At 42.4% G+C, this 27,258-nt stretch overlaps 1 protein-coding gene across 1 annotated transcript in view; it reads left to right on the forward strand.

Annotated features, from left to right (window-relative positions):
* Positions 1-27,258, forward strand: part of LOC115555565 (cadherin-2) — a 77,534-nt gene that overhangs the window by 34,671 nt on the left and 15,605 nt on the right. Inside the window, exons 6-13 of the mRNA XM_030372502.1 lie at positions 420-564; positions 879-1,051; positions 6,728-6,865; positions 7,542-7,727; positions 9,005-9,258; positions 11,403-11,545; positions 25,311-25,544; positions 25,874-26,107. Of these exons, the coding sequence (XP_030228362.1) occupies positions 420-564; positions 879-1,051; positions 6,728-6,865; positions 7,542-7,727; positions 9,005-9,258; positions 11,403-11,545; positions 25,311-25,544; positions 25,874-26,107 (1,507 nt within the window). The remainder of the gene's footprint in view (positions 1-419; positions 565-878; positions 1,052-6,727; positions 6,866-7,541; positions 7,728-9,004; positions 9,259-11,402; positions 11,546-25,310; positions 25,545-25,873; positions 26,108-27,258) is intronic.

Raw genomic sequence — 27,258 nt, forward strand, 5'->3', positions numbered from 1 at the left:
AGATGTGGGGAGCAAAGAACCGGACCTGGGATTCTCTGCCTATGCAAGGAAACCATTATTGACTGCTATGTCTATCTCAAAGCAAGGTATAGCAGTTAGTGTCCCCATTCTAGGGACGGGCAGATAGAGAGAATTGCATATTTGCTGTTGCTGTTTTCTGAAATATTTCAGAGGACAACGGTGTGGTATCCTAATTTGCCAATGGCTTGATTTAAACCATGCGAGAAATAGAAAGCTGAATTACAAAATATTACATGTTAACTGAATTCAAAGGAAATCTAAATATTAATGATGATGTGAACGCACCCGGATGGCTTTGTATGTCATTAATGTGTGTGTGTGTGTGTGTGTGTGTGTGTGTGTGTGTGTGTGTGTGTGTGTGTGTGTGTGTGTGTGTGTGTGTGTGTGTGTGTGTGTAGCTAAGAGCTCATGCGGTGGACCTAAACGGGAACCAGGTGGAGAACCCCATCGACATCGTCATCAACGTTATCGACATGAATGATAACAGACCAGAGTTCACCCATACCGTATTTAACGGCTCTGTACCGGAGGGATCCAAACCTGGTAATAGCATAGACACACACAAACACGCACACACACACACACACACACACAGACACACACACACACACATACACACACACACACACACACACACACACACACACACACACACACACACACACATAGACATAGACACACAAAGACACACACACACAAACACTAAAGCTTGATCTTACCTAGTCATTAGTCTTACTTTATTCATCTTTTACATGAATGTGTGTGTGTGTGTGTGTGTGTGTGTGTGTGTGTGTGTGTGTGTGTGTGTGTGTGTGTGTGTGTGTGTGTGTGTGTGTGTGTGTGTGTCACTCCCACAGGGTCATTTGTGATGACAGTGACTTCTATAGACAAAGATGATCCCAAGACGGCCAACGGGATGCTGCGATACAAGATCCTGTCCCAGAATCCTGAAAGCCCCTCCTCCAACATGTTTACCATCAACAACAAGACGGGCGACATCATCTCCGTCGCAGCGGGTCTCGATCGGGAGGTACGCTGTTAGTGTCTCTGTGTCTCTGTGTGTTATTGTCCCTGTGTGTTTGTGTCTCTGTGTGTTAGTGTCTCTGTGGTGTTGTGTCTCTGTGTTGGTGTGTTAGTGTCTCTGTGTGATTTTGTCTCTGTGTCTCTGTGTCTCATGGTGTTTGTGTCTCTGTGTGATTTTGTCTTTGTGTGTTAGTGTCTCTGTGTGATTGTGTCTTTGTGTGTTCGTTTCTCTGTGTGTTTGTGTCTCTGTGTGTTAGTTTCTCTGTGTTATTGTGTCTCTGTGTTGGTGTGTTAGTGTCTCTGTGTGATTTTGTGTCTGTGTCTCTTTGTGTTTGTGTTAGTGTCTCTGTGAGATTGTGTCTTTGTGTGTTAGTGTCTCTGGGCCCTATCTTGCATCCGGCGCAAATGACTTAGTCACTGGCGCATGTATCGTTGCTAGTTTACAACTGGCGCAGAGCGCTCTTTTGCCACCTGCGCCACTCGCCGGTAAATTAGGGAATGATCTTGCGCCCCAAGGGGCGGTTTGGCGGAAGGAGGAGGCGTGTTCTGGCGCAAACGGTATTTTGCCGTCTCTGAATACCATTGCGCTACTGACCAGGAAATACCTGGTTTAAAGTCAGTGGCGCGTTGTTCAGATGCTATTTTAAGGGCGCAAGCATACATGCGCCTGCGATGCATACGGATTGCTTGTGCACCTCGCGCATACACTTTGCTTCTCTCATCTACCTAGCCGCACATTCTTGGTAAATTATTTGGGAAAGAACAGCTGATGCAGCGGTAATAAGTTGTAGGCTACTTTTTAATCAATGCATCTGTAAACACAGCAAACACATATTTTCTTGACACAGACATCGTGTAGGCCTACATGCCCATAACTTTTAGGATTGATGAGTAGGCCTATTTGATCGTGAAAAACATTGTTTTACCGCGAGTGAGTGTTAAAAAGAATTAATGAATGCGGGCGCGCGTGTGTGCTCTGTTTAAACACACGCAAACTAAACACTCTCATCATCATCTCATCTTCGTCCGCTTATCGGGGGTCGGGTGGCGGGGGGAGCAGCTCAAGCAGGGGGCCCCAGACTTCCCTTTCCCGGGCCACATTGACCAGCTCTGACGAGGGGATCCCGAGGCGTTCCCAAGCCAGTGTTGAGATATAATCTCTCCACCTAGTCCTGGGTCTTCCCCGAGGTCTCCTCCCCACTGGACGTGCCTGAAACACCTCCCAAGGAAGGCGCCCATGTGGGCATCGTTACCAGATGCCCGAACCACCTCAGCTGACTCCTTTCTAAGTAAAGGAGCAGCGGCTCTAATCCGAGTTCCTCACGGATGGCTGAGCTTCTCACCCTATCCCTAAGGGAGACGCCAGCCACCCTTCTGAGAAAACTCATCTCGGCCGCTTGTACCCGCGATCTCGTCCTTTCGGTCATCACCCAACCCTCATGACCATAGGTGAGGATAGGAACGAAGATAGACCGGTAGATCGAGAGCTTTGCCTTGCGGCTCAGCTCTCTTTTCGTAACAACGGTGCGGTAAAGCGAACGCAATACCGCCCCCGCTGCTCCGATTCTCCGGCCAAACTCACGCTCCATAGTTCCCACAGTTGCGAACAAGACCCCGAGGTACTTGAACTCCTTCACTTTGGCAAACTAAACACGTAACGCATAATACAATCAATGGCAATGTATATTACCGCGGGGACACATGCATATTAGGATAGCATACAATACCCATAAGAAACAATGTTTATAATGTATTGCGTATATCATTAAATAGAACCACAGTTATCATATGTTATAGCCTATCATACGTTTTCTTTGCCGAAAACATTGAGGACTCAGTATTTCTGAAGTTGTGGAAGAAAACCCCTTATTCCATGTGTGAATTAGGCCACATTATTTGGCAATAAACTAAGCCATTTGCAAATTCATGTGCTTCTGTCTCATCGGAGACTGCAGACGCGCTGTCAAAATATCAACTCGTCCGATTCAAATGCGCTCATGGCTCTTAAAGGGGATGGGAGCTGGCACTCTCATTGGTTTGTTGCACGTTACGCCCAAACCACACCTACGGGTAATTAGGCTGCTTCAGACCAACCCTTTTGACGCTTGCGCCATGGCGCAAGCGTCATTTATCCGCCTGTAAAATAGCGATAGCGCCGTAGAACCGCCCACAAAGCTACTTGCGCTTTGCGCTTTCCCACTTGCGTTTCAAACCGTTAAAATAGGGCCCTCTGTGTGTTAGTGTCTCTGTGTGTTAGTGTCTCTGTGTGATTGTGTCTCTGTGTCTCTTTTTGTTGGTGTCTCTGTGTGATTGTGTCTTTGTGTGTTAGTGTGTCTGTGTAATTGTGTCTCTGTGTTACTGTCTCTGGGCCCTATCTTGCATCCAGCGCAATTTACTTTCTACACTGACGCATGTGTCGTTGCTAGTTTGCAACTGGCGAATAGCGTTCTTTTCCCTCCACCGCCACGAGTCGGTAAATTAGGGAATGATCTTGCGCCCCAATGGGCGGTTCGGTGAAAGGAGGAGGCGTGTTCTGGCGCAAACGTTCCCTGGTGTTATTTTGCAGTTTCAGAAACAAATTCCGCCACAAACCAGGAAATACCTGGTTTAAAGTCAGTGGCGCGTTGTTCAGATGCTAATTTAAGGGCGCATGCCTAATGTTGCTTGTGCACCTCGCGCATACCCTTTGCTTCTCTCATCTACCTAGCCACACATTCTTGGTAAATGATTTGGGAAAGAACAGCTGATACAGCGATAATAAGTTGTACTTTTAAATCAATGCATCAAACACCGTACAGCAAACACATGTTTTCTTGACACAGACATCGTGTACAAGCCCATTACTTTTAGGATTGATGAGTATTTGATCGTGATCAAACATTGTTTTACCGCGAGTGAGTGTTAAAAAGAATGAATGAATGCGGGCGCGCGTTTGTGTATGTGTAAAATAATTAATGAATGCGGGCGTGTGTGCGTCCATCTGCTTAAACACAAGCAAACTAAACACGTAACGCAATCCATGGCAATGTATACTAACGGGGGGACACATGCATATTGGGAAAAAAAGTCGATAACGATAATGCATACAATGCTGGTAAGAAACGATGTTGGTTAATGTATTGCGTATATCATTAAATAGAACCACAGTTACCGCATAACATATGTGTGTTAAGTTTTCTTTGCCAAAATTTATTTGAGGACTCAGTATTTCTGAAGTAGTGGAAGAAAACGCTATTCCATGTGTGAATTAGGCCATATTATTTGGCCATACTGAGCCATTTGAAGTTTGAAATTCATGTGGTCATGCATCTGTCTCATCGGAGACTGCAAATGTGCTGTAAAAATATTTTCTTGTCAGATTCAAATGCGCTCATGGCTCTTAAAGGGGATGGGAGATGGCACTCTCATTGGTTTATTGCAAGTTACGCCCAGTGTGTTAGTGTGTTTTTGTCTCTGTCTGTGTGTGGGTTAGGGTGTCTGTGTGTTTGTGTCTTTTTGTGTGAGTGTTTCTGTGTGTTTGTGTCTCTGTGTCTCTTTGTGTTAGTGTCTCTGTTATTGTCTCTGTGTAATTGTGTCTTTGTGTGTTTGTGTCTCTGTGTGTTTTTGTCTCTGTGTGATTGTGTCTCTGTGTGTTAGTGTGTTAGTGGCTCTGTATGTTTGTGTCTCTGTGTGTGAGTGTCTGTGTTAGTGTGTTTGTGTCGATATGTGTTAGTGTCTCTGTGTGTTTGCGTCACTTTGTGTTAGTGTCACTGTGTGTTAATGTATCTGTGTGTTTGTGTCTCTGTGTGTTTGTGTCTATTTGTGTTAAATTCCATGTTAGCTTGTGTCTCTGTGTGTTTGTGTCTATGTGTTATTGTCTCTTTGTGTTGGTGTCTCTGTGTTTATGTCTCTGTTGTTTTGTCTCTTTGTGTTAGTGTTTCTGTATGTTTGTTTGTGTCTGTGTGTTTGTGTTTGTGTTTGTGTCTGTGTTTGTTTGTGTCAGTGTGATTGTATCTCTGTGTGATTGTATCGCTGTGTGATTGTGTCTCTGTGTGCTAGTGTTTCTGTGTGTTTCTGTTTGTAGCTCAGTGTGTTTGTCTCTCTGTGTGTTTATCTTTAAAATACCTTTGGAAGATGAATATCTTTCGAAGACTAAATGCTATTATAAGATACCTATGTGGCATCTTCTAAACTTTTGTTGATTTATGGACATATTTCTTTGGTTTATTTGAAAGTAATAATCTCAAAGGTTTGAACATTAGAACATGTCTGTTATCTATCGCCAACTGAGGTAACACAATGAAAAAGGAGTCTATGGCTGAGTGATGAAAGCCCTTGCATTTGCATTATTTCGACGTGGCCAACTGGGTGGCAACAAAAAAAAATCCCAAACTGCGCACAGTTGTTCCGAAGAGAGGCTAGCAATTCAACTGCCAAATGACGTTATACAGATGACTTGGTTTTGATCTCTGGGAAGTGAGGTCCAACACACACATGCAGTGCTTATCGCCATTTGTTTTACCAAAAAAGATTTTTAAGGAAATCTTAGAGAATGCCATTTTAATTATCAACATGTAAAAAAACTTAACTTCGAGAGCTACTTTTAATCATTTCACTGCATTTTGTTTTAAAAAAATCCTGTTTCAGCCATGATTGAATTGGTAAAATAATGTAATTAATAGCTACTGAAAAAAAAAACAATGATGTCTTTTGTCTGTATTTTTGTAAAATGCCAAATGGAGCAATGAAATGTATGACCTACACCTAAAGGAAACATTGAAGGACTTTCCATATCAAACTTTAGTATTGGCAACTATCTTGGCTGCTAGACTGCTAGACCCATATCATCAATTCACCACCCCAAACTTGAAAGGGTTCAGAATGACATTCCCTGCTTAGCCTTCTAAGTCAGTCTACAAATTTGCATCTTCCAAATTTATGAAAAGACCAGAGACAGGCATTTGCTGTCCCTTTCATCTTCCTTAAATGTCAGTAGAAAAATACAGAACAAGTCTAAGCAGCATCACATTTGATCACTAATCAGACCACAAGCCGAAACGTTCACGATGAACAGAATCATTAAAATTACATAGAGGCTTGACTTAGAATGGATTAAATTGCATTTTGGTAAATGCAGAATAAAATACTATACTATAAATAAAATATTGTATTCTTCTGAGGTGAGTGACAGGGACAGATGGAAGAATGTACATTTCAGGTGCCAAAATAAATAGATGTATTTCTTTCTACGTGACTACAGACATTAGAGCTTGTGTGTGTTTTTATGTGTGGGATACATCAAGAGCAAGCTGTACATATTGTAAAACTCTAGATCGTATGCTGGCTCCTCTACATCCACTAGAGTTGTCTGTAAACAGATCCCAGACAAGCTAGTTTGAAGCCCTTTTTTGGCTTGATGCAGCATTTAAGAAATGCGGCAACAGTTTGCAAACGGGCATTTTAATTATACTCACAGTTTGGCCCTTTCATCGGTGTGGACGTGAGCTTCAACATTTCAGAGGTGCGCCAAACGTAAATCGTCGTATGAACCCTGGCACGATCACTGCGGATAACCTTTTTTTTCGTTGTTAATTTCTTTGTTCATGCTACCTTTTCCATATCACGGCTTAACATGTTGGTATGCATTTGATCCCAGCCTTATGGTCGCTCTCTTTCTTTCTTTTATTTATGATTTTTTTTACAGAAAGTTCCACAGTACACTCTGATCATCCAGGCAACAGACATGGAGGGAAACCCTACCTACGGCCTGTCCAACACAGCCACCGCCATGATCAGAATTACGGACGTAAACGACAACCCGCCAGAGTTCACCACAGACATGGTAGCCGATACTCATTGGAGGAACAGCCCAGTATTTTCTCCTTCCTTTCCTATTTTCCTATCCTCCTTTTGAGTTTGCTTTGTCTCTAGACTTTTGCGATCTTGTAAGAAGACAGAAGCACAAGACAAATGAACCATCCTGAACCAATTTCACCTCTTCTTGCCCTGTAAATTAATTGTTCCATTTTATTATAACTAATAAACACAAATAAAAAACAAGAACTATTTTTGATCAATAAGGAGAAGTTCTACTAATGGATTCAGAAGTTGTTCCAGCTCTTCTGCCAACCATGTTTCCCTCCTCTGCACCAAACTGCAGAAAAATGTTTTATTGCAGTTTAAACCTTGACTGTTTAAATTGTTGCTTAAGTCTATCCCTCCTTATCTTTTATTTTCTCTCTCTCTCTCTCTCTCTCTCTCTCTCTCTCTCTCTCTCTCTCTCTCTCTTTCTATATATATATATATATATATATATATATATATATATATATATATATATATATATATATATATATATATCTGGCTCCTTCCAACACCATGAATGTTTGTTTACTTCTTACTATCTTTCCTCATAATTTCTCTCTCTCTCTCTCTCTCTCTCTCTCTCTCTCTCTCTCTCTCTCTCTCTCTCTCTCTCTCTCTCTCTCTCTCTCTCTCTCTCCGTTTTGTCATGCCAGTTTTTCGGCGATGTTAAGGAGAACCGGGTCAACGTGATCGTATCCAACTTGACGGTGACGGACAAGGACCAGCCCCACACTTCGGCCTGGAATGCAGCATACCGGATCATCTCCGGAGACCCCACCGGACGCTTCTCCATCCCCACCGACCCCACCAGCAACGAGGGCCTGCTCACTGTGGTCAAGGTGCGCTTCACTGTTTGTACCGCAAACACACACACACGCTTGGCAAGGATGGGTCAAAAAGCTCTTCTCCCATTATGCTGGCTCAAGATTACCCTGTGACTAGGGTAAGGGTTAGGTAACCCTTAGGTAACCCTGACCCTAACCATGACCTTCCTCCAGGCTGGTTTCTGGCCTAATCTGGAGAAAGATATATCAGTCAATGTGCGCTGCAATAACTCAACTTGAAACTCAGTCTCCTTTGAACCATCCTCTTTGTTGCAGTTGTTTTAAAAATCCTTCTTTGCTCTGATGAGAACAATTTAGAATAAATGACATTGCATTCATAATACATTGCAGAGCAGAGGCAGAGCATGACGGATTAAAGTGAGGCTGTCTCAGTGAGTGATGCGTTTGAATTAGGGATCGACCGATATATCGGTCGGCCGGTATTATCGGCCGATATTCGCGTTTTTTACGTGTATCGGTATCGGCCGATACGCAGCTGATTTTCGCCGATATTTTTTCGCTTTTTTTTTTTTTTTTTTTTTTTTTTTTTTTTACTTGTTCTACCTCACCTGTTTTTAATATTTGTTAAATATTGCTCATCTAATTTTTCTTACTTGTTTTACCTCACCTGTTTTTACTATTTGTTAAATATTGCTTTTTATATTGAAGTTCAATAAATGTTCCTTTTTTTAAATTGAGACTTGTAACATTTGTTATCAGTGTAATTTTTATGATTGAGGGAGCAAAAGCAGTGTCGGCTCTAAATATCGGCTCTAAATATCGGTATCGGCGTATCGGAGTATCGGCTAAGGCTGATGAAAAAATATCGGTATCGTATCGGCCCTAAAAAATCTGTATCGGTCGATCCCTAGTTTGAATAGCTGACCAAGAAAATGCCAGAAAGACCATGCAGGAATAAGTACATGATTAAATGAGGGTAGAATTATTCAAAGGAAATCTTGCAAAATCGTACGCATAAATAATTAGAATTAAAGATAATAATAATGAAATAAAGCAAATCTAAAATAACCCCCTATCAGTTAAAATATGCAAAAACATAAAACCAAAACAAGGGGAAGAAAAGGGAAGAGAAATGATGTAAAATGGTTAACGTATAAATGGAATATATTGGGATATTGAGGATATATTTAAATATCCTCAAAGAAACTGCTGATAACCAGAGGCCAAATAATAGAAGTGGAAGACCAGTGCAAAGGAACGCATACATGTGAGGCTCGAACGAGACCCCGACCAGACACAAATTAACCCAACCACCTCCCCTCTGTCTCCAGCCCATCGACTATGAGCTCAGCCGCTCCTTCATGCTGACGGTGGTGACGGAGAACGAAGTCCAGCTGGCACGCGGCATCCACCTGCCTCGCCAGTCCACCTCCACCGTGTCGGTGCGCGTGGTCGACGTCAATGAGAGCCCAGAGTTCTCCCCGGACCCCAAGTCCATTAAGCTGGAGGAGGGCCTCCCCGCCAGCTCTCTGCTCACCACCTTCACCGCCCAGGACCCTGATCGATACATGAGGCAGACCGTCCGGTAAGGAACCCCCCCCCCGATCCGACTAACGTCTTCCAGAAGCTGGTTGATTTTGAGTAATTCTTTATTAGATATTCTTCAACCAGGTTGGTCTTATTGAAACCTTAACTCTCTTTAAAGGGATGCTTCACGATTCAGAACCGGTGTTCTATCATTATAAAATCGCTATTGTAATATAAAACAAAGGTTTTTTTCCTATCCCAGTCTTCCCTTGGCCCAGCTTTCCTGATCTAATTTTCTCACGTCAAATGACGCGTTTGATGTCATCACAGTAAAACTTTGCTTGCCTGCTAGAAGGGCCGAGGACTACAAGCAACTTGTTCCGCAAATTTGTGAGCCCACCAATAAGGAATGAGGGGTGGCGGGAGCTTGTGTACGAGATGTAATCACAATGTCTGCCATGTTTCTTCACCGCTTAGTTAGAGAACTGATTTGCAATGTGAAACAACCGAAGTGGATTTTGGAAATCTATTGTTAGATTCGGACATTCAGGGCTATTTGTACAAGCCAGAATACAGCCAGGAGGAATTGACACAAATAGAGTAGGAGGCTGCTGCGGCTGCAGCTGAACAAGCCTTGCCTGTTGCCGAGATCGAGGAGCCGGAGCGCGCCGGTTTGCTCTGTTCGCCTATAGACACTAACACAGAGTCCCTGTGCTGCAGCGAATTTCAGCGATGCTTCTTCTAGCATAAATGGCTGAATCTGGTGAGGACTGGGCCATGTTTGTAACCTCTCACCCAGGCTTTACGCCTCACCTGAGCAGTTGGGTATTGGATACATATTTCCGGACCCAGAAAGTCAACTGGAAACGCCAGCCAAAGCCTGCAGGGAGAAACAGACGTCTGAGCATAGAGTAAGTGTTGTTGTTTTTTACTAACACATTGGCTACAATAGTTTTGAGTCCCGGGGAACGTGACAATCTAGTTATCCGAAAATAGCCGATCTTATTGGCAGAGCATAGGCTACGTTACTTTAGCTTGAAGTCTGTGTAATGCTGTACAGGTTACTCAAGGCATAATTTATCTTGCTTTGCTAATGTTGTTCTCTTTCTTTCTTAGACAGTATCGGCTTCCTGTGTTGTCCAGGCCATCAGAGCTAATTACCCAGCACAAGATGGGCAGAACCGTGGCTACCAAAAGACAATAGATGCTCAAGATGAGCTGTGACTATTTTGACTCTAGCAAGCGCACCCTACACATTTTTTTTTGGAAATAGTTTGTAAATAACTTTTTTCATGAATAAAACTTCAAATTCATGTTGGGTGTTGTGATTTGTTTACTAACCCAAGTGCTGTTATAGTTTGGTAGGCCTACTGTATAAGATAAACACTTATGTCAACTGGGGAGAAAAGGTTAAGTATCAAGTACAAATACTTGATATGCTGAGCGACTGTAATTAGCAAATGTCTAAACTAGTCTAAACTAGTCCCCGTGATACACAGGGACATGTTTACACAAAGTTTGCTCGCGCTAACACTCGCGCTAGGACCATGGGTCCTTCCCCCTCCAAACGGAGGTTAAATGAGCCAGAGAGACACTTTTTGCCTTTTCTCAGGATAGGATGAACTGATTTCAAGGTTTTCTTTGCACATTTATAATACATAGAATTATTTACCTCATATTACCTTCATATCTCCATTGGTGAAGTATCCCTTTAACAAGAGAGGTGTTAAATCTTAATAAGATTGAACATTTCCCTTGTTAAAGACATGTTCAGTCTCATTATGACCAAACTGGTGGGTCTTAATGATATTCGACATCTCTTTAACAAGAGAGACTTGGCTGCAATTCAATTTCCATTGACTGACTGACTTTGATGTATATGGCGGACATGCCACGCGGCTCTAATTATTGATCAGAGATTCTTCTTTTCAACTAAATGTGGTGAGCTTGTGCAAATACTGGAGAAGCTCAGAACCATTGATTCAAAAGGTCTTTCCATTGTTGTCTTTTTTAATTGTTTTAAAGTCGGGCGGCACATGTTCTATCATGAATGATATGTGATCACTATATGAAGGTCGTTGATTATTTCACTTGCCTGTACGTTTTATTGGTTATGAATAACATTGGAGAGATACGTTCAAGGCGCTTGTCCTCTGGCTGTACACATGTTTTGTGAAGTGGTCTAACGGTTCTAACACACAGGTACACTAAGCTGTTCGACCCGGCCAACTGGCTGGAGATAGACAACCTCAACGGGAGGATTTCCACCCGGGCAGTACTGGACAGAGAGTCGCCCTACGTCAAGAACAACCTCTACAACGTCACCTTCATGGCCAGCGACAACGGTAGCCGCCCAACACTCAACACTCACACAAACCCGACTTTGGTACCATTTCCAGAGTGCAGTGCATGGGCAGCTCTGTTGTAGCCTGCCAAGAACCCGAAGCTGGGTTTGTTTCACTGTTGTTCTTGACTTGATCTGCTGCTCACCCCATGTTTGGTGATGTAGTCGCGTGCATCGGCATTGATTAAACAGAGAGAAGCCAGACTCAGAGGGCCGGTAGATGCAATGCGCTGACCTCCACTAGTGCAGGCTTCTACACTGTGACAGGGTGAGTGAGGGAAGGGAAAGGCTTTGTCCTGCATACCGCGGAGTAGAGTAATTGCAATCCATTCCAGACAATTCTCTTATCAAATGTTTTTATCACTGAGGAGGAGATTTCTCGGCGGAGCTTGCTCTCGTGGATTACCCTCAATTGGTTCTTCATAGATAGATAGATGGAAAAGTACTTTTATTTTCCCTGTGGGGAAATGAATTTGTTGCAGCACCAAGACGGGCCAAGGAAGTACAATCAACTCACAGTAGAAAATAGAAACCCAGCGCACATAGTTAGAACCACCCACTAAACATTGGACGTTGGATAGACGTGCAGATCATGTCTATATCTGGTCCGTCGGTCCATGACCAATTCTGGACATCTATTTTACATCCAAACTAGGTCCACTATTTGGATGTCAAACCATGACCCAACTTGGATGTCATATTGACATTTCACTTTTGAACTGGGTACATTTTTGGAAGTCATTCGGACACCTATGACAGGTGTAGGAAATGTATACATGATCCCACTACATTTTTACTTTTATTTTCCCCGTGGGGAAATCACTCTGTAAGTGTGGATTTATCTGTTTATTTTTTTAATCTGTCGTCAGAGTGACGTCTTCTCTGTGTCATTATTGATCGTCAAATTTCGGTCCACTGAAGGGGTTGTTTTGTAACGCCGGACAACGTCTTTTTTTCGACGTCTACCAAACTCTAATGTTGACGTCCGTGGGGTCTCCGTGTAAGGGCTATTTATAGTCCAAATGTGATGTTGGAGTGACGTCCTTTCGGCGTCAAATTTGGGTCCACTGAAGGTTTTTTTTTTTTTTTCGTGTACCGAACGTCTAATGTTGACGTCCATGGGACCTCCGAAAAGTGGATTTTCAACGGTCAGTTAGGCTACAGATCTTGTTATAACGATAATTGAATTGGGGTGACTTATTATAAGTAACTTATTAATATTGCACCACTTCCTTTAGGGCTTTGGCCTCCTAATTGATCAATGTAGTATAATTGAATGCCCTCAGTCATATATATGATACCACCACCACTGGGACGTGGCAACAATTCTCCAAATCCATATGGGGGGGGGGGGGGGGGGTGTGCTTGTGGACAGTAGGGGTGTACACTAGACATAAATAGGAAGCACACTCAGGAGGAGGAATGACCTCTCACACATATTTAATTAATTGTTTCAAATAACCCTGCCTCATTAAATCAATGAGCTTGGTGTTTTGCTTTCAAGAATAGGTAATAGACTGTGACACCATGAAATCCGTCCATGCGCGTCTCTCAGAGTAACGTAACAAGCCAACAGACAAAGATTAAAAAAATATATATTAAAAAAGTAACTTATTAATTACGGTACATGTCTAAACTGCAGAAAATAGACACATCCAAGGTGCCTTTTGAAGGAAACCTTGGAATATCTGTCTATTTCCTAACCAGCGGACCCTAGTTTACGACAAAAACAACACAATTGACGGCAGCTCCGTTGCCGCATGGTTTTTGGAGCCATGTAAGGAGCAGAGGGGGTGGTGGATAGCATCCACCATAGCAACCATGACAGTCAATTGACGTGGACTTAGCCCCATTGAAAAGAATAGGACATGTCATGATTAGAGCTGTTATTATAATGTATTTTCCGCGGTGGACCAACGTAGTTATACTACATCCTGTGAGACTGGATTTAAGGGACGTGGTTAGTTTCAATTTTTGAGGGGGTCTGCTGCAAAAATCGTTTGTTGTTTTGACCAATCTATAACTAGTGCGTGCACTGCGCGGCCCTTCTGAAGTCGAAAAAAATCTCCTGATTGAAATTTATTGATTTAATTACAAATTAAAATATAGGCTATATATTATATTTAAATATGAATATAACATTATTTAGTTATAATATTATAAGTAGACAATGTAGCTTTTATTCAATAGCAAGATCTGTTAGTGTGCCCTGCGCAGCCCGCTCCCCCCTTCTGAAGTCCAAAAGAATCACCTGATTGAAATGCATTGGTTTAATATTAAATTGATTAAATATTAAAATATAGATTATATATATATAAATAGAATTATTTTGTTATAATATTATAAGTAGACCATGTAGCTTTTATTCAATTATCGTTATAGGAAGATCTGTATGCTAGAGCATGCATTGCGTAGCCCGCCCCCCCTTCTTAAGCCGAAAAGAATCACCCGATTGAAATGCATTGGTTTAATATTGAATTAATTAAATATTAAAAATATAGATTATATATCCGATATAAATATAAAATTATTTAGTTATAATATTATAAGTAGACCATGTAGCTACTATTAAATTATCGTTATAACAAGATCTGTATAGAACGTGCACTACGCAGCCTGCCCCCCCTTCTGAAGTCGAAAAAAATCACCAGATTGAAATGCATTGGTTTAATATTAAATTAAACCAATGCATAACTATACAATTATTTAGTTATAATATTATAAGTAGACATGTAGCTTTCATTCAATTATCGTTATAACAAGATCTGTAGCCTATCTGCACTTCCACCAATGTGTAGGCCAAAGTGTGGTTCCGGTATACCAGACAATATAAAAACATTGATAATATAAAAACAATGTAAAAAATAAGGTTATGGGCCGAATTCGGTTCAAATTCAGCCTCGGCTGGCCCACAACTAAATCGTCTTATTCCCTCGTTTCACGCTTTAATTTAATTATATTTAAATTATAATGACCATGGAGCCTTTATTTTCTTGCCTTTATCATTACATCCTGTCTCATTATATCGATAGGAATTCTTGAAACACAGTGGAAAAGAGAGCTGCACTGCGAAGTAACTGATGGGCTTACGAGGGCCTCTCCTGTATGATCAATATATATATATATATATATATATATATATAGGGTTAACATCAGAGAACGCTCCCATTCAGAATGCATTGGTTTACACAGATATTATTATTTATTTGTTTATTTTCAGTTTTTGAGGAGGTCTGCTTCAAAATTGCAAAAATTTAAATATTGACAAATATATAACTAGAGAGTGCACTCTACTATCTGCACACAACCCTTCTGGAGCCTCTCTCTCTCTCCGTCTCTCTCTCTCTCTCTCTCTGTCTCTCTCTCTCTCTCTCTCTCTCTCTCTCTCTCTCTCTCTCTGTCTCTGTCTCTGTCTCTGTCTCTGTCTCCCTCTCTCTCTCTCTCTCTCTCTCTCTCTCTCTCTCTCTCTCTCTCTCTCTCTCTCTCTCTCTCTCTGTCTCTGTCTCTCTCTCTCTCTCTGTCTCTCTCTGTCTCCCTCCCTCTCTCTGTCTCCCTCTCTCTCTCTCGTTTCATTTTGTGGAGCACTTTAATTGTTTGAGAAACGTGTGTTCTGTGGAGCACGTTCGTTTCAGTTTTTGAGGAAGTCTGCTTAAAAAAATTGGAAATATTGACATATATATCACTAGAGGGTGCACTGTCTGCGCACCACCCTTCTGAAGCCTCTCTCTCTCTCTCTCTCTCTCTCTCTCTCTCTCTCTCTCTCTCTCTCTTGTTTCGTTTTGTGGAGCACATTAATTGTCTGAGAAATGCGCGTTCTGTGGAGCACGTTTGTTTGTCAGTTTTTGAGGAGGTCTGCTTAAAAATTGTGAAATATTGACCTATAAATAACTACAGGGTTCACTGTACTATCTGGGCATACCCCTTCTGAAGCCTCTCGCTCTCCCTCCCTCTCTCTTTCTCTCTCTCTCTCTCGTTTCGTTCTGTGGAGCTCGATAATTGTCTGAGAAACGCGCACGTTCGTTTCAGTTTTTAAAGAGGTCTGCTTAAAAAATCGGAAATATTGACATCTATATAACTAGAGTGTGCACTGTACTGTCTGCGCACACTCTCTCTCTCTTTCTCGTCTGATAAACGCTCCCATTCAAAATGCATTGGTTTACATTTCGTTCTGTGTAGCACGGAAACATCAGAGGAACGCTCCCATTCAGAATGCATTGGTTTACATTTCGTTCTGTGCAGCACGAAGAAAGTCTGACCATCGTGCTCTGGGACACGATTCAATAGATTAACATTTGTGCGCATGAACACGAAATCGCGTGATACCGGGTTGGTGTGTGTGTGTGTGTGTGTTCATGTGTGTGTGCACTGGTATGTGGCCTACTGGTTAAGGAGTTGGACCAGTAACCGGAAGGGGGCCGGTTGGAATTCGACCAGTGCACAAAAAATGTGGATGGGTGGTTTCCACATGTGTGCATGTGTTCACCGGTTTCCGGATGGGTCAAAAGCAGTCGACTGATATGGAGGGAGCGAGAGAGAGACAATGATCGGTCCATCTCATTTATCCGACGCTGCAATTAAATGAACCGTTTCTCTTTTTCCGACGGAAACTACCATAAACATATGAATAAAATAAATAAATTATAGAAGTAGTAGTTGCCACAGTTACCTTGAAAAAGTAATCAGATTACTGATTACTAGTTACTCCTTAAAATAGTGACTTAGTTACTTTAATGATTACTTGATTTTAAAAGTAACTAAGTTAGATTACAAGTTACTTTATTACTTACATTAAGCTGCGAAAACCCCCCCTGCCGCCTCGAAATAAAAAATTACAACCGGTTTTGCCAAAACTAACTTTTTGCCCCCCCCCCCCTCAACAATTCTGCGCATGGGGCTGGTAGGGGGAATTCGGGGGGGGGCATCAGTACCTCTTGTATACAGGGCCCAGAATTTGGTGCTACGGCCCTGGGGTGCACACACTGACACACGGCTTTCAACCGCTTTCGCCAACTTTTAATGCGTTGACAAAATATCAACGCGCGCTTTACGGGGCGATCACCGGACGCATCTCAACGTGCGTGACGTAAACAGCGCGTTCTAGCGCTCGAGCTGCTCAGATCTCCCCGTGGGTTTAGTTCTCTGGCGATAATGTAGAGGCTCCCACGCGCTAGTTCCGCCGCTAATAACAACTGGTGGCGCGGACTCTGGAGAGTCAAGTTCGACACTCGCCTCTGATAGATTGAAGTCTTTGGAGACGTTTACGTCCCCCGCTAGGAGAAGGGGTGGCAACATAAAACCAGATGTCGTTGGTTAACTTAAAGTTGTTTATTTAACCCGGAGCTTGGGGTATTCAAATAAACACTAACAGAGGAGGCAAAACTACAAAAGGAAAAGGACCATTGGGTGCTGTCCAAATCAAAGAAATGAATATAACCAAAGAGAAGCTCCCAAAATACACGTGCGCCTAGTGTTTCTTAACAAAGGTGTAACTGCGTGTCGGTTTTCGATAACCTCTAGCAACCTTACCCTGGCCCAGTTCCCTGGTTGCTAACAAGAGCCTCAATCAAGTAACAAACTAAGCATTTGAAGACCTAAATGGCAAGCTGTAAATCTGAGTAAAGCTGCCGCGAATGTTGAGCCCGCCCATATTTTGTCTTCCTGGATCCTCGGCTTTCCGATGCAGCAACCAATCACGTCCGGGGAAAGGCACATCAAAACTAACATAATTGTAAACAAATCTCATGCATGGAAAAACAAATGGTCATTTGCATGGCCATCGACAAACGGAGGGTTTAATCTGATTACTTGTTTAGAAATAGTAACGCGTTAGATTACTCGTTACTGAAAAAAGTGGTCCGAGGCCAGTAACGCGTTACTAAGTAACGCGTTACTGGCATCACTGTATAAAAGTGACATTTAAAATTAGTCTAAATTTGATGTTGAAAAGACGTCCAAAAACGACCACATTTGGACTATAAATAGCCCTTACACAGAGGCAAGGCAACTTTTTTTATGTGGCACTTTTCATACACAAGGCAGACTCAAAGTGCTTCACATATAAACATTGTCATACAATAAAATAAAATAATAGATAAGTAACAGAAAACATATGCAAAGAAATGGGTAGAATGTGTTAAAATAGAAAATAAAGGCAAAGTTAAAAAAATAAAATAATAATAATAATATTAGAAAGTGCAATATATTTAAGATTTAGCAGAAAGCTAAAGCAAACATGAAAGTCTTCAGTCTTGTTTTAAAGGTGCTCAGAGTTGGGGCAAGTCTTAAATCCTCTGGGAGTTTATTACAGCTATTTGTTGCAGAGTAACTAAATCCTGCTTTGCCATGTTTCGTGTTTACTCTGGGGATAATTAACAGATTGGTCTCAGAGGATCTTAGTGGTCTAGAAGACTTATGTAGTGGAAGCATATCAGTTAAATATTTTGGGCCTAAACCATGTAGGGATTTATAGGTTAGCAACATGATTTTAAAATCAATTCTCTGACCTACAGGAAGCCAATGTAACGATTTCAAAATTGGTGTAATATGTTCAAATCTTTTGGTCTTTGTTAGAACTCTAGCAGCATTCTGAACAAGCTGAAGCTTCCTCAGAGTTTGTTTTGGGAGAACTGCAAGGAGACCATTGCAGTAATCAAGCTTACTAGTGATAAAGGCATGTACAAGTTTTTGTAAGTCTTCGGTGGACATGAGCCCTCTAAGTCTTGCTACATTTTTAAGGTGATAATATGCAGATTTTGCAACTGATTTGATGTGACTGTCGAAATGTAAATCTGAATCCATGATAACCCCTAGATTTCTGGCTTTGATTGAGGTTTTCAGGGACAGAGAGTGAAGGTGTTGGGTTACTTTAAGCCTTTCCGTTTTAGAACCAAATACAATTATCTCTGTTTTGTCCTCATTTAGTAGAAGGAAATTTCAGCACATCCATTCTTTCACTTGCTCAATGCACTGGCACAGCAGATCTGTGGGCCGATAGTCATTTGGTGATAGCGATACATAGATTTGCGTGTCATCAGCATAGCAATGATGGTCAATATTGTTATTTTGCATGATTTGCCCAAGTGGGAGCATGGAAATGTTAAATAAAGAGGGTCCTAAGATCGAACCTTGTGGGACTCCACGTTGGTTGATTCCGATACAAAGTCGCCAATGGAAACAAAGTAGTTCCTATTTTGTAGGTAGGACCTAAACCAATTTAAGACAGTGCCTGAAAGCCCCACCCAGTTTTCTAACCTGTCCAGAAGTAATGTATGGTCTACAGTGTTGAATGCAGCACTGAGGTCAAGTAGCATTAGTATTGAGGTTTTGCCAGAGTCTGTGTTAAGACGGATGTCGTTTACAACTTTAATAAGGGCGGTCTCAGTGCTGTGCAGGGGTCGAAATCCTGATTGGAAGGTGTCATAGCAACCAGTTGATGCCAGGAAGTGATTAAGTTGCTGGAGGACAACTTTCTCAATGATTTTACTTATGAAGGGTTGATTTGATATTGGTCTGTAGTTGTTAATAATAGAGGCATCTAGGCTCCGCTTTTTTAAAAGGGGTTTAATAGCAGTTTTCAAAGCTTTTGGGAAATTGCCTGACTGGAGAGAGTTGTTAACTATCTGCAATATGTCTACTGCTAGGCAGTCGAAAACATTCTTAAAGAGGTTGGCAGGTAAAGTATCAAGGCAACAGGTGAATGGCTTTAGTTGTGTCACAGTTTCCACAAGATTTTGAGAGTCTATAACATTAAAGCATGCCATCCTTGCCGCGTTACTTTTGCCTGAACAGGGTGGTAGTCCAACATTTTGGTTTGAAGTGGAGATATTGAGATGGCTTGTCTGATGCCTTCAATTTTAACAGTATAAAAAGCTGCAAACTCATTGCATTTCTGCGTGGAATGGAGATCAGGTGGAATTTGTTTTGGGGGGTTGGTCAGTCTGTCAACAGTTGCAAATAGGGTTTTTGCATTATTAGTGTTGGTTTTAATGATATTGGAGAAAAATGTTTCTCTAGCATTTTTTAAGTCTAAATTGTAGGCAAGGAGGCTCTCTTCATAGATATCATGGTGAATATGAAGTTTTGTTTTACGCCAGATGCGTTCAACCTTCCTGCATTCTTTTTCCTCTGCTGTTACAGAAGCAGCTTTTCTCCAGGGTGCCTTTTGCTTTCCAGAAATCGTTTTAACCTTATAAGGTGCAATGACATCTATGACTTTCAAAATTTTCAAATTAAAGTCTTCTACAAGATCATCAGCAGAACATGGGTTGAGAGGTGGTAGCAAGGAGATGGCCTTTTTAAAAAGTATATTAGAATCTTCATTGATATACCGTTTTTTGACAGTATTTGATTTTGTCTGTATGTCGGGAATAAAAGATATGTTAAAGAAAACACAAAGGTGGTCAGACAAGGAAGGATCAGTCACAGAGAGATCAGAAACATTGAGGCCCTTTGTGATAACCAGGTCTAGAGTGTGCCCCTTACAATGAGTAGCCTCTTTCACATGTTGAGACAGTTCAAATGTGTCCAAAATGTTAAAAAGTTTTTTTGCACACTTGTCATTCAAATCATCAGTATGAAAATTGAAGTCACCAGTTATAACTAGACAGTCAAATTCTGTGGAGATGCTAGACAATAATTCTGTGAAGTCATCGTTTGTGGCCTGTAAATAATTAATAGGAGAACTCTGGGGGAGCATTTCAATACAGCACTAAGGTATTCGAATGATGGAAAATCACCATATAACATCTGTTTCCCCTGAAATACATTTTTAAATACAGCAGCAACCCCTCCACCTCTTTTTCCAGATCTACATGCATCAAAAAAGTTATAGTTGGGAGGAGCTGTCTCTATCAGAACGGTTGCACTGTTATTTTGTTCCAGCCATGTTTCAGTTAAAAACATAAAATCCAGTTTAGAAGTGGTAATAAAATCATTAACTAAAAATTATTTGTTATTAAGAGACCTCACATTAAGTAGAGCCATCCTGGTGTTGTTGATAGGCTTTAAGGTTGTTTTTGGTTTGGAGGCAATAGATATGAGATTTGTGAGGTTAGCAGTGTGTCTAAGTTTCCCTTTGTTTACTCTCTTAGTGGTTACAGCATGAATGCAAAAGTTGCCCTGTTTTGACGTAGGCAACCTTGGGTTCAGCAGATTATGTGAAACTTCCTTTATACTGTGTCTACGGCTGAACCCTTTTTTGTCTCAGTATTACTCAGGAACACTATCAGTACAGGGGGGGCGCTGGGGCGCCATCCTCTTGGGTGTTATCAGCCTGTGGCCATGACCTGGCGATGCTATCATTGACATAGATGCAAGTTTGATGCCAACATATTCCAGTTTCTTAAATTCAGCTGGAAAATCGCAAAGGGAGGAGTCATTGGGGCTGGAGTTGTTGTTGTGGCTATGGGAGAGATGAGGCTGGACGTCATCGTCGATGGGGGAATGCAGAGGAGGGGGGTGGCCGTTCCTCGCCAAGCCAGCATCAGCGATGGGGGAAGGCACAGTGTTGATGGCGTCGGGCGGGCTGTTGTCTCTCTTCAAGGTCTGTGAGCTGTCTGCTATGTGTGTCAGATAGTGGCAGAGTAGATGTGTGGGGGAGGCTGTAGTCTCGCTTCTTCTCAACCTGTGGTCTGACTGTGGCCTGTGCGTCAGACCATGGAGATTTGTGGGAAAGCGAGAAGAGAAGATTGTCCCTTAACAGTTTTGAGCCTAACCTGTTTGGGTGTAGGCCATCTGCTCTGAAAAGATATTTGCGCCCCCAGAATAAGTTCAAATTGTCAATAAAGCCCCTTCCTCTTTCATTGCGGACTCTGGAAAGCCATGTATTCAGTGCAAGTAGACGACTGAATCTGTTTATTCCCCTGTCAACTGCTGATATGGGTCCACTGATGAGTGTATTTTGTCCAGTGTATCCAATAGATCAGTGTAATCCCTCTTCAGAAGTTCTGACTGTTCTCTTTGAATATCATTAAATCCTGCATGCACAATAATCTGTGAGATTTTGGGGTTTTCAAATATGATTGTGGCTAGTTTCTGGTTGATATCACTAACCATTCCATATGAGAAGTTGCAAGTTTTGATCTTCTTACCGGTTATATCCTTGATGGTTGAGTCTCCTATAATAAGAGTGTCTGGTTCATCTGCTTTCTGTGAGATGGGCCCTTGTCGGCTTGAGGCAACGGTGGCAGACGCATTCGCAGCCCGCCTCCGTGGCGAGGTCCGAAGGGTGTCAACATTAGACGTTCGGTAGACGTCGCCTGGCGTTAAATAACAACCCCTTCAGTAGACCGTTATTTGACATCCAATAATGACAAAGAAAAGATGTCGCTCAAATATTCAAATATATGTGCTTTATTTTTAATTCGCACTATTGGAGCACGTATACCCTCTTGCGCTCCGCCTCCAACTATGAGATGGTTAGTGTTACACCTTTCCTGCTGTCGGCTCCCAGACCGTAGTCGAGGAGCACAGGGGAGACGTTCCCTCCAGGGCCGAGGCTCTCTCGGGGGCAACACCCTTCACTTTGACCGGCAGTGGGTCTGCTTATAGGTCGGAATATGGTCGGAATGTAGCGGCCAACGATTCTTGACAGGCTGGGTACTTTATTTTTCTATTCTTCTATTATCACAACCGGACTCGTTCATTACTTCACTAAACTGACACACACACTAGCGCTTGCTCTCCTCACTCGTCCACTCACTCGCTGATGTCACACACACACACACACACACACACACACACACAAACACGCACACACACACACGCACACACACACACACAAACACTCAAACACAAGTTCTGATAAATAAAATGTCAAAATATGCAAACTTAAGATATGAAAAAAAAATGATAGATACATTCATTAATCCACCATTATAATTGCCGATACCGATAGTTTGGAAAATGCCTAATATCGGCCGATAATATCGGCCCACCGATAAATCGGTCGGGCTCTAGTATGTATGCAATGATAATAAAACGAGGTGTCGGGTTAATATGTGTAAGTCGCAGACAGTGATGTGCATAAAGTGGAGGGAAAAGTCTGTGGCATTGAAAGTCTGATGGCAGTAAGCAGTAAGGATCTCAGATGGAGCTCTGTACGGCACCAAGGCGAGTCTCCTGCTTAACCTGCTGCTCTGCCTGTCCAGAGTATCACGCAGTGGATGAGAGGTCTCGTCCACGATGGCCAGCGGTTCAGTCACCTTCCTCTCACCTGAAGCCCCTCATACCAAGGCAAGGTCTGCCCCAATCAGTTTGTCCATCCCGTCAGCTTCCACGGCTTATAGGCTGCTTTCGGAGCACACAACGCAAATAACTGGTTTACGAGCCTCCGGGGCTCAGGCTCTTTCATATGCTGCTTCAGTGATCCCAGGCATGTCCATCTTGCCAAGGCCATCCAGGGGAACCCCCTGGCACTTATAGGATTGCACCAGCTCCCCATGGATAGTCACACAGGTGACTGGGGCTCTTGTCTGTCGCCAACGTCCTGGTTTTCCCTGTGTTGAGCTGCAGATGGTTTCAGCTGCTGCACCCCTTAGCAAAGTCACCAACCAGTCTTTTATGCATCCACCCCAACTGATCGACCAATCACAGAGACATCCGAAAACATCTGTAGGTGACAAGAAAGAATTGTACCCTAAGTCAGAATACCAAATGGTGAACAGGAAGTGAACCAGCACATTCGCTTGGCCATGTAACCACCCCACGTGACACACAGTCCTGCAGCCTCACAGATTGTAGTCTGCCTGTCAGGTAGTCTTTCACCCAACTGTCTCATACATTGAATGGCCGACAGTCTGTTCTGCCGGGGTGTTTATGACCTCCAGCTGGGTTCTGGATGCACGGCCACAGAGAGATACTTATCTGTTCCTGAGACAAAAAATCATTCAAGGTTGAACGTCCTCCACTTTGCCCCAACTCCAAATGGGTCTCAGGTGATTCCTTGTGATTAGATTTTGTTGCCTTTCTCACTAGGCAAATTACAGTATTTTTGCCCTGTCCTATAATTCCTCAGCCTCTACTCATGTTGGCAAGCACTAGGCCGGGATCCTTTTAGCGTAAACCTCCTGTGATGTGGCTTAAGCAATATGCAAACATAGCTTTTCACACAAACAAAAAAAAGATTATTTAAGGGGAGTGGGTTTGAGCTTTCTCTAGGTGACCTTGAACATGTTCCTGTGTTTTCTTCCAGACTACCTCCGTTCAGACTAGGGGTCGGCAACCTTTTCTTTGTAAAGGGCCATTGTTGGTTAGAAAAGGGGTGTGGATGGCTGTATGGGGCCGCATATTTGTTGTAATACGCTATTTAGCTACTATAGCAGTTAAATAGCCTGTGTAGGCATATACCACAATTGGAGTTTATGCACTGAATACATGCAATTGCAATAAAACATGGGCTACAAAACAAGCATTTGAGTGGATGTTAACATCTAACAAGAAATGAGGGAGAAATGCAGGAAAAATCCACTATCAGGTTTTTAAGTTGAAATTGAGTAGGCCCTTCGGTTTTGGTCCGTGTTTGTGCAAATGAATTGAATATCATTGCCTCATAGAAAATATCAACCTAACCCTGCTTTAAAATAACAACACTGATAAACATTTCAAACAATTTAATTGTGACTGTCCAGTTGAGAAGCGGACGAAGATGAGATGTGAGATGTCCAGTTGAGTGCTTAGTAGTCTTGTTGCATTGATTCCCAGCAACACTTGGGGCCTGCATGAGCAAAAAACTATATTAACTCAGTGTTACAACTTGCTATATTGAGATAATCAAACACCCCCTACATTTCTCATCCAGTTTCATGTTTTTTTTCAGATTCTTTATTTTTTCATGCCATATACAAGCAATATTTTTTACATATTGATAATGTAGGATTGACTTTTGGCCTACAACAATCATAGGAAAATTAATCCCATAAATGTAGAGTTAATTTAATTTTATCCAAAGGGCCGTAAGGGCGGCGCCAAAGGGCCACATGCGGCCCATGGGCCGCGGGCCGCGGGTTGCCGACCCCTGGTTTAGATTAAATTGGCAATATGATCATAATAAAATCCATGGCCAACTTGCCAATCGTCAATTCTTACCCACACACTTTTTTAGAAGTTCTTGTGGGATATTGAGATTCATGATACATATCGCCAGTCCTCTTTCCATGACCAGCCCACAATATTGTGTCCACACACCAGAAATCATCTGATGTAATACTGCGAACAAACGCAATGTTTTGATAATCACGCAACAATACCTATTTGTTAGCCTTGTAGTGGAGCTGCATGCGTAGCATTACTTTTGACTTTGTATGAATTTTGTAAAATATTAATAGCAATACAATAATGAGTGTTAAGTAATCTCGTGGAACATAATAAACCTCATTTACTTCATGATGTCTTTGTACTTTTTTATAGGGTAGCTGTTGGAGGGATATATGACAACCAGCAATTGTATTTTCTTTGATTTATGTAGCCATAGAGCCTCTGCCGGGCTCTAAGGAAGGAGAACATTGGAGGTTTGCGAACAGTCTTTTACTCGGCCAACACTGAATGCCAATGTGCTTTCCGCAACACACACATATAAACAAATGCACACCACCATATTGCTTGGTTGGCTCCCTGCAGACAGCCTGGGCGTTCACCGGACGAACCCAGTGTCATGGGGGGGGGGGTGAGCATTTGTAGTGAGTAACGTCATTAAGCCCACCACACCCAACACCCCCCTCACGCCACAATGTATTTATGTATTTGACCCTGTATGATGCGTCTCCTTCCAGGAAACCCCCCTGCCAGTGGCACAGGCACCCTGCAGATATACCTGCTGGACATCAACGACAATGCGCCGCACGTTTTCCCCCCTGAGGTGGAGATGTGCGAGCGGCCCGAGCCCAACGGCATCAACATCACAGCCAGCGACCCCGACCTGATACCCAACGCCGGCCCCTTTGCCTTCGAGCTGGCAAATCGGCCCCTGGACACCCGCCGCAACTGGACGCTCATGCGTCTCAACGGTCAGTATGGGCGCTGTATGGATTAGATAGACCAGGAACCCTATCCTATTGCTTATATTGTTCATCAACATATTATATTAGCATGCTAGCCTGTTAGCATATGTGCTAATAATTAATTCTTAATAATTAGTGTGTTAATGGGGCACCTGTGCAACCACCCACATTTTCTTCAGAAATCATCATATAGTCTTAGTTCGACATAGTTCAATCCAAACCATATTTTTTGAATTGGGTTTGACAAATAAAAACACAGAGACACACCCACAGCGATTAGTAAATAATGCATACAATTCTCCATTACTTTTTTCCAATGATCCTCCGAACCCCAGGTGAACAAGCTCAGCTGCGCCTGCGCATCGGCTTCCTGGAGAGCGGCATCTACACGGTACCCGTCATCATCACAGACTCGGGCAACCTGCCCATGTCAAACACCTCCTACCTGCGCGTCAAGGTATGCCAGTGTGACCAGCACGGGGACTGCGTGGACATGGAGCGCATCATCGCCGCCGGCCTGGGCACTGGGGCCATCATCGCCATCCTGATCTGTATCATCGTGATGCTGGGTGAGCATGCCCTGCGTTCGGACACACGTGTAAACTTGTACATCCGCATAAACCCTCAAAGTCCACAGAATAAGTAAGATGTGAGTTTCAAAGGCTTCGAGCAATGCTCCTGAGATCCATTTCCTTCAGGGTTAACGCAAATTGACGATAGGAAATAAAGTCAGTCAATTTCATGGTGGTCTGTAGGGGTGGAGAGGTGGTGTGGACGATTTCCCACGGATGGATGTTCTTCTGAGAACCCTGCGGTTTCTGGGAACACCGTATTAATAAAGGATTATACTGCGTATCTTTCCCTTCTGAATCGGAGCCGGTGGAGAATTACTTCAGAATTACATTTTCATCAACTGATCATTTATCCTTATCATTTCTCTGGTTAAGGCGGTGCAAGTTTGATTTTAAAAAGACAAAAATCTCAACTTCAACATTACATAAGGTTGCTGCGACAACAAGAGTGGCTTTCTGATCCACTCTTCGGTCTGGGTCCGACGCTGTTATGGAAGATCTTCAATGACATGCGGCTTCCAAAGTATTAGAGTACAAATAAGGTGGTTTGGACATTGTGGAAAGGTTCCATGAAATTGCACAGAAGGACTTGCACTATACACCCAACAAGAAAAATCACACATGTGCTATTGGGGGTGACCGATTTACAGAAAAGGAAAAAGAAAAAACCTCCCTGTTCAGTTCATGTTTATTCATAGCCAATCAGTTCCATTCATCATAAGTAGGACGGGCTTTTTGGAATATTTTGTCTTGGTTTACCCATCTGGGTAACCCTTCCTTTTGCAGTCCCCTAATTACTAGGTATTTACCCGGTACATACATGGTAAATCATAGTGTATTACTGGGTAATTACCACTGGTAATAAGAAGGTAAATACAGAGGTAGTTACCCGGTAAATACATGGTAAATCATAGTGTATTACTGGGTAATTAACACTGGTATTAAGAAGGTAAATACAGAGGAATTATCCGGTAAATTATAGTGTATTACTGTGTAATTACCACTGGTAATAAGAAGGTAAATAAAGAGGAAATACAGCTGAAGTACTTAGTAAAACCTCCACTATTACCCATCAACTCAACTAAGTACCCTGTAGTTGTAACTGTTTTAGGTTGGTAATAACTCCGATATTGTGTACTTCCTAGAAA

Source organism: Gadus morhua, chromosome 12, assembly GCF_902167405.1.
Source record: "Gadus morhua chromosome 12, gadMor3.0, whole genome shotgun sequence".
NCBI classification, from domain to species: Eukaryota; Metazoa; Chordata; class Actinopteri; order Gadiformes; family Gadidae; genus Gadus; species Gadus morhua.